The sequence below is a fragment of the Dryobates pubescens genome, chromosome 15 (genome assembly GCF_014839835.1).
Source record: "Dryobates pubescens isolate bDryPub1 chromosome 15, bDryPub1.pri, whole genome shotgun sequence".
In the NCBI taxonomy this organism is placed as follows: domain Eukaryota; kingdom Metazoa; phylum Chordata; class Aves; order Piciformes; family Picidae; genus Dryobates; species Dryobates pubescens.
In genome coordinates, this window is record NC_071626.1 from 17,893,232 (window position 1) to 17,901,548 (window position 8,317).

Below are 8,317 nucleotides of genomic sequence, written 5' to 3' on the forward strand. Positions count from 1 at the left end.
TATTCACAGGTAGGGTTGGGTGATTGGTTGGACTTGATGATCTTGGAGGTCTCTTCCAGCCTGGTTGGCTCTGTGGTTCTGTGGAACATAGCATTTTTTTCAGTGGGGACAGACCTGTAAGGTCATCGAGGCCAGCCATCAACCCACCGCTGCCGTGCCTGCTAAACCGCATCCTGAAGTCCTATGGCTACATGGTTTTTAAGCGCCTCCAGGGATGGTGCCTCCACCACCTCCCTCGGCAGCCTGTTTCAATCCCTGAACGCTCTCTCAGTAATTAATTTTTCCCTAGTATCCAACCTAAACCTCCCCTGGTGCAACTTGAGGCCATTTCTTCTCATCTATTGCTAGTTACTAGGGGAAAGAGACCAACACCCATCTCACTGCAACCTCCTTTCATGTCTCCCCTCAGCCTCCTTTACTCCAGGCTAAACACCCCCGTCCCCTCAGCTGCTCCTCAACAGACCTGTTCTCCAGACCCTTCACCAGCTTCCTTGTCCTTCTCTGGGCACAAGCTCTGCTCTGGTTAGTGCATCCTGCTGCTCAATTTCCTGCAGCCATGCAGGCACCGCTGGTTTGCCTTTCATTGGCCATCACGCTCCCTGTGCTTTCTTTTTACATTGTCCTGCTAGGAATATTCCTCTCCTAGCTGACCACTTCTGCCATTTTGCTGCTTCAGCTGCAATAGCTTGTCATCTTTGGTATGAAATTCCAGGTGGAAAGCTCAGAGCACCTCTTGCCTTCATCTGCAATTATTAGGAGTGTATCCAGAGAACTGAAGGACTGTTTCTGTGGGAAGGGACCACTGGACGTCCTCCTGTCCATCCCCATCTCAGAACAGGGCTGGATGAGCCACACAGGATGGTGGCCACTCAAATGGTGAGTATCTCTGAGAAAAGGCATTCCCTCTGGTAAATGTTTAACATTCTGAGCAGAATTAAGGACAGGGTTGGCATGAAACCTTCCAAGACATGGTCTCCTAGATGCCAGGAAGTGGATTGTGGGATATGGTGTCTGGACCTGCTGCGGGTGACACTGCTTGAACACTCTCCTCCAGACTGGAGAGCTGGGGAGGGCTGAGGCTGCCAGTGCCCAGCAGATGCCATTGGTGCCTGCCCAGGTTTAGCACCCCTGGGCAGGTGGATGGCTGTGACCCCAACAACTGCCAAGCAGTGCTGGATGTTTGCCGGCCAGGAACACTGCATTTTGGGGTTAGAGTCCAAGGCTCTTCCTTTCCAGTGCACTTTGCTTCTTTGCAGCTTCTAGACAACGTCAGCATTAGATAAGCCAGTCCAAACTCAAGCTGGACACGCAAATGTCAGCCACGAGTCTCTCGCAGTACCTGTGCCAGCCATCACCCTTCCTGCAAAGCGCCCCTGAGTGCTCAGGGCTGCACCAAAGAACTTAGAAGAAACAAGAGAAATTCCCCAGGGAAACCCAAATCTTTAAAAGAGAAGAATTTTATTTAGGTTATCAAAAAGATCCTAGACCTAACTTTATTCTGACTACTGATCATTAAGGAGGCTATGAGACAAAAGCTCATCTGCACGTCCCCAAAGGAGCCCAGGAAGAAGGTGGCAGGAGGATGGCAACCCTGCCAGGTTGCTCCCAGGCCATCCCAGGAGCCATCAACCCACCAAAGGCCCATCTGGAGGAGCACAGGAGCATGAGTACACACGTACACACACGGTCACCGGCACACATGAGTACACACGTACACACATGGTCACCAGTACACATGTGAGTACACACGTACACACACGGTCACCAGCACACACGTCAGTACATACGTACACAGACGGTCACCAGTACACACGTGAGTACACACGTACACACATGGTCACCAGTACACATGTGAGTACACACGTACACACACGGTCACCAGCACACACGTCAGTACATACGTACACAGACGGTCACCAGTACACACGTGAGTACACACGTACACACACGGTCACAGGCACACATGTGAGTACACACGTACACACACGGTCACCGGCACACATGTGAGTACACACGTACACACACGGTCACCGGCACACATGTGAGTACACACACACACGGTCACCGGCACACATGTGAGTACACACGTACACACACTGTCACCGGCACACATGTGAGTACACACACACACGGTCACTGGCACACATGTGAGTACACACACACACTGTCACCGGCACACACGTGAGTACACACACACACTGTCACCGGCACACACGTGAGTACACACACACACGGTCACCAGCACACATGTGAGTACACACGTACACACACGGTCACCAGTACACACGTGAGTACACACGTACACACACGGTCACCGGCACACATGTGAGTACACACGTACACACACTGTCACCGGCACACATGTGAGTACACACACGCACGGTCACCAGCACACACGTGAGTACACACGTACACGCACGGTCACTGGCACACATGTGAGTACACACGTACACGCACGGTCACTGGTACACATGTGAGTACACACACACACGGTCACCGGCACACATGTGAGTACACACGTACACACACGGTCACCGGCACACACGTGAGTACACACGTACACACACGGTCACTGGCACACATGTGAGTACACACGTACACACACGGTCACTGGCACACACGTGAGTACACACGTACACACACGGTCACTGGCACACACGTGAGTACACACGTACACACACGGTCACCGGCACACACGTGAGTACACACGTACACACACGGTCACAGGCACACATGTGAGTACACACGTACACACACGGTCACAGGCACACATGTGAGTACACACGTACACACACGGTCACTGGCACACATGTGAGTACACACGTACACACACAGTCACCGGCACACACGTGAGTACACACGTACACACACGGTCACTGGCACACACGTGAGTACACACGTACACACACGGTCACCAGCACACATGTGAGTACACACGTACACACACGGTCACCGGCACACTGCTGTGCTGTGCAGAGAGGGATTAGGATGAGGCTGCCTGCACTGTGCTCGTGTTCTACACATCTGGGTACCCCTTCCCCCCCCCCCCAGTGCACCTGCGTGGTCCCTGCTGGTGGCACAGACTCAGCCTGGCTGCTGGCTAGGGCCGAGAACATGGAGCTGCAGCAGCCTCTTGCAGGCTGTCATCTGACACAAGGCATCTTTCCCAACAGCAACCTGTTTAAGATCCAACTGCTACAGTTTGCAGCGAGGATCTGGCAGCATTTCTACTCCTCCGGAGCCAGAAAGCAGGCACAAAGACGATCTGGCACTCCTGCTGATGCAGGAATTATGTTCCACAGGTTTATTCTGTGTTAAATTAATGCTTTCATGCTTCTGCATTCTCCTCAACTCAGTAACATCAAAACTTGGCTCCCATCTGGTTTGGTTTATGTAGGTCACTCTTTTGGCCTATCTCTGTGGACTGGGCTGGGCAGGAGCGGGAATGAACAGCAGAGCTGCAGCCACTGGCTGCTGCCTGTGAGCTTCCCACAGCCGCAAGCACTGTGTCCTGACCAAGCCACTGCTGCTTTGATCACACCGACCCCACGCACCACACCACAGTCGTCGCCCACCCACCCCTCAGAAGCACACACTATGGCTGAGGGAACCACAGGGGTTTCAGGGTTAGGTTCTCTCTGCCTTTGAAGCCTCTTCCTCTCAAGGTAACTGCATGCACCGAGAGCTGGTGGCTGTCACCTCTGCACTGGAGCCCTTCCTCCTCAGGCCCCCTCACATCCTGCCCTCTCTGCCTGCTTTGCTTCCATCACCAGAGGGTCGCAGCCGCCGCTCCCTTACGCCCCGGGCCCACCACCCTGTGTTTTCTAAGGCCAGGGCCGCTTTCGGCGCCATTTCCGCGCTGCCCGCCCATCTAACGCCCCGGCGCAGGCTCCGGCGGCCGAGAGCGCGGCGGCCGCCCGGGGGAGCGCCAGCGCCGCCCGCGGGAGCGCCAGCGCCGCCCGCGGGAGCGCCAGCGCCGCCCGCGGCACCCGGAGCGGCCGCAGGCTCCTCCCCGAAAGGCTCCTGCCCAGGAAGAGGCACGGCACTGGCCGCGCTGCTGCTCGCAGCTGGGAGATGCCCCTGCAGGAGCTTCTCCGTCCCTGTGCGTTCCAACCGCGAAGGAGGAATCCCTGCAGCAGCACGGAGGAGCAGCTGAGAGAGCTGAGGTTGTTTAGCGTGGAGAAAAGGAGGCCGAGGGGAGTCCTTCGTACTCCCTAACTCCCTTAGAGGCTGGAACAAGGTAGGTGTTAGTCACTTCTCCCTAGTAACAAGTGATAGGACATGAGGAAATGGCCTCAAGTTTCCCCAGGTTCAGGGAAGGTGGTTGAGTCCCCGTGCCTGGAGGTGTTTAAAAGAGGCAGAGATGTGGTGCTGAGCGACATGGTTTAGCACCAGACTTGGTCAAGTTAGAGAATGGTTGGATTTGAGGCTATTAAAGTTTTTTTTCTAACCCAAACAATGTGATGATTCTGTGACCAGCAGCATTAGTGTGTTTCCTCATACTTTCCTCCTTGGTCCCTCCCCATCTGCCTGTCACCCCTCAGGTGATGCTGGCAGGCCAATAGGCTGGCAGCAGAGTACCAGGGAAGGGACATGCTACAATTGCAAAAACCACTGCAGACCAGAAACGTGCAATGGAAGAGAACCTCTCAGATGGGCATCACCAGACTTGAGTGCCACTCTGCATGCCAGCTCCAGACCAGGGCAGTGTTCCCAAGGCCATACTGCCTCACAGCTAAGCTTCTGAGGCACTCCCATTACCCTTAGCACTACCTAAAAACCTCCTAGCTGGTGCAGCAGCTGGAAAGTAACATCTAGAACTGCAAGCAAGCAGCAAACACAGCTTCAGCACATGGCCTATAAACCTTCTCTGGATAGAGAGCCTCAGCACTCTGCATTTAATGACCAGTAAAGTCAACTACCAGTCCTCCCTCACAGGCAATGAATTGTTTCCAGGCAGCCTTGGTAACATGCTGGTCATGTAAGCTCACTAGTGAGACAACCAGGGGGTCCAAGCAGCTATGAAGTAGAGAGACAGATCAGAAAGAGGCACACAAATCACCATGAGACCAAAGAGGAGCTATCACAGAAAAGAAGCAAGAAGCTCAGGACATCCTGAAGATGAAACCTAGGATGTAGCAAGATGCATGTTGAGCCTGTGCCATGCCCACTGGAGCAATGTTGATCCCTTAAAGAATACAACAGCTCACAAATCCCAAATTGCCCTCTGCAGCCAGCTGCCTCCAGTAGCAAATCCTGTACAGCAGCTGCCCCCAGCTGCTTCTGAAGAAGATCAGGACACAACTTTGCTTTTCCTTTGTTCATTTATTGTTCAGTATGGGACACAAGTGAGGCAAGACAAGGGTCTAAGCTGACAGGCTCCCTGCTGATAGAGCTGAAGGATGTGAGACACTAGTTCCTTCCTTCTTCCCCAGCACCATGTCCCCCTGTCCCTGCAGCACCACAGAGAAAGGGGGAAGTGCTGGCCAGGTTGACTGTTACAGGTCAACAGACAACAAAGCATTTTGACAATTCAGAGAGGGGGCTGTCAAGACAGGTTCCTACCAACAGGACTCCAACACGGTGGTGGGTTAGCAGCACAGCTATAACAATGACTGTGGAAGGGAAAGCCTCAGAGAAGGTCTCTGTACCGAGATGTGTGCAATGAAAGGTCCCTTCTTGCTTCTGTTTCTTGTACTGAACCACAAGGAACTGCTCCTGACAGGCTGCTTCAGTGTTTAGCATTGATAATATCCACAAATTCTGGCTTGAGAGAAGCTCCACCAACGAGGAAGCCATCCACATCATGCTGAGAGGCCAGCTCCTTACAGTTGCTACCAGTGACTGAACCTAAGGAGGGAGGAGTGTTTCAAGGTCAGATGTGACCAGCTCTAGAAAACAGGGTCAGGTAAAAGTGAGGTACTAGCCACTTTTTACTATGCAGGCAGTAAGCCTGTCTTCCATTTACCCCAGTAAACTAGTACACGGTTCTTCATGCTGAGAACCTCAGGTTTCCTCACTAGCAGCGCATGCTGGACAACCACAGCAACAAGCAGAGGAACAAATCCTTTCCTACAGAGGAAAGGGGCTCCAGGCACATTTACCTCCATAGATGATCCTAGTTGACTGAGCAACAGCATCAGACACGTGGCTTTTCAGCCACCCCCTCAGCTTCTCATGAACTTCCTGAGCCTGCAATGGAATAGAAAGAAGGCTGAGCCACTCTGCATGCAACCTGTTTCCAAGGAGGAGAATGACTCTCTAGTCTTTAGAGAGCATATTCAGGAAGATCTCACATGGGAATAATCAGCTAGCCATTCAGCCACCTTTCCCCTGCTCCCACCTGTTGAGGAGTTGCAGTTTTACCAGTTCCAATAGCCCAAACTGGCTCATAGGCAAGAACCACTTTACTCCAGTCCTTCACATTATCTGGGGAGGAGAGAGAAGGAAAACATTTAGCACAGCACCTCACACTGGGAAGGGCAGAGGTGGAAAACTTTCTGGAACATGCTGACCTTTTATTTATGTGATCATGTTTATACTGACTGTAAAAATCTGCAGTAACCTATCTGTGAGCCTTACAAGGAAGGCAGGGTGGCCATAAAGGCTTCCCAGAGAAGGTCAGGACAGCATTTCCCAAATGGCCAAGGCAGCAGTGCACACTCAGCATCCTCCCTTACCAGCAATGGCCTTGGTCTGTTCAAAAACCACCTTCTCTGTTATGCCAGCCTCTCTCTCATCCAACTTCTCTCCAATGCAGGCAATGACACCAAGGCCCTCAGCTAGAGCATGAGCCACCTTCTGCCCAATCAACTGGGAATGGAAAAGACGACAATCAATAGATCAGACCTAATTTTGTAGTCATACTTGAACTGCTCTCCTCTCCAGCCTTCACAAGCACACCTGAGTGGGAACATCTCTCCATCCCAGAGACACTCACCTCGTCAGACTCTCCAAACACATGCCTTCGTTCCGAGTGACCCAGGATCACCCATGTGGCTCCAATGTCTTTGACCATTGCAGGGCTGGGGAGAAAGGAGAGCACTTACACCTCTGGTGGAAATTCACATCCCAGAGGTACTCTGGCTTTACTTTTCTTTGTGGGCTCACCTGATCTCTCCTGTGAAAGCACCCTTTGGTACCTTGTAACAGTTCTGAGCTGCAACTGCAATCTTTGCATCAAGCTTCTGACGGGCAAAGTCAAGATAGATGGAAGGGGCTCCACAAACCACCTCTGGAAGGCAAGGAGGGTGTTTATGCTTGAGACAGGTGAAGGTCAAATTGCACCCAGGCACCAACCTCAAATCCTACCCCCAAAAGCTCATCCCTCTCTCTCATCCCCTGCTCCTATGAAGGCTCAGCCTGCCTGCCCTTACTTATGGTTGAAGGACCCTCTGCAGCAGGAATCTCTCTGCTGCCTAATGACTCAACAGCAGGAAGGAAGCCCTTTTCGATGGTCCCATCGGGCCGACGGCCAGGCGTTTCGGCTAGCTCACAGGTCCCTTTGACAGGGCCCAGCTGAAAATCTGGTCGAGAATCCCGCCCTGCCGCCCAGGCCTAGCTGGGTCGGGAGCGGGAGAGGGCTGCGTCAGGTCACGCCAAGGGTTGGAACCAGGAGGAGGCGAGGCAGGGTCCCGGTCCCGCATCCTGCCGGGGCAGCGCGGCTCAGCCCGAACGCAGCTCAGGCACCGCACGGTTCCTGCCGACGCACGGGACCAGGGCTGGGGGAGAAGACCTCAGGTGGGACGCGGGGCCCAGGGAGCCTGGTGGCTGGGACGGGAGCTCGGCAGCGGCGACGCCGGGACAGCCGCTCCCATCGGGGCCTGCCGGGGCCCTGCGGCTCGGGGATGCAGCCGCAGGCGCCTGTGTGCGGCCGCACGTGTGGGCCGGGCCCGCAGCCGGCTCCGCAGGTATTTTTAGCCCCGACGGCAGGGTTTATATTTAGGCTCCCGCCGCCCTCTGACATTTTGCTGCTCCCCGGCCCGGGACCCGGCCCCCAGGCGCCAGCGGGCGGGACGTGCGCTACGTGCAGCCGCTCTCCTCACCGGTGTCGGCGGAGAGCTTGGCGCCGTTCAGCGTCTGGATGAGCTCGCCCAGGCTCTTCTTGTCGCCATTCATCTTCCAGTTGCCCCCCACGAAGAACTTCCTGGGCGCCATGGCGGGAGAGCACAGGGAGCGAGAAGCGCAGAGGCCAAGGTCGCGGAGCGCAGGACGCCGGCGGCAGCAGCAGGAGGGCTCGGCTCCCCGCGCCTGCCTTTATGGCGCAGCCCGCCCGAAGCGCCGCCCCCTTCCCCCGGCCCGGCCCCGCCGAGAGCAC

General features: G+C 54.6%; 1 protein-coding gene across 1 annotated transcript; it reads right to left on the reverse strand.

The window, feature by feature from the left end:
• Nucleotides 1-5,305: 5,305 nt before the first annotated feature.
• Nucleotides 5,306-8,182, reverse strand: TPI1 (triosephosphate isomerase 1). Its single transcript, XM_009899614.2, has 7 exons — nt 8,046-8,182; nt 7,111-7,234; nt 6,941-7,025; nt 6,681-6,813; nt 6,344-6,429; nt 6,105-6,192; nt 5,306-5,850 (listed from the first exon to the last, which is right to left on the reverse strand). The coding sequence occupies exons 1-7, from the start codon at nt 8,155-8,157 to the stop codon at nt 5,732-5,734; spliced, it is 747 nt and encodes a 248-aa protein (XP_009897916.1). The 5' UTR covers nt 8,158-8,182; the 3' UTR covers nt 5,306-5,731.
• Nucleotides 8,183-8,317: the final 135 nt, after the last annotated feature.

Coding starts and splice junctions, on each gene's coding strand:
- TPI1 (XM_009899614.2), bottom strand. CDS start 8,157: ATGGCGCCCAGGAAGTTCTTCGTGGGGGGCAACTGGAAGATGAATGGC. Junction 7,235..8,045: donor CAAGCTCTCCGCCGACACCG/GTGAGGAGAGCG, acceptor CTTGCCTTCCAG/AGGTGGTTTGTGGAGCCCCT. Junction 7,026..7,110: donor GCTTTCACAGGAGAGATCAG/GTGAGCCCACAA, acceptor CTTTCTCCCCAG/CCCTGCAATGGTCAAAGACA.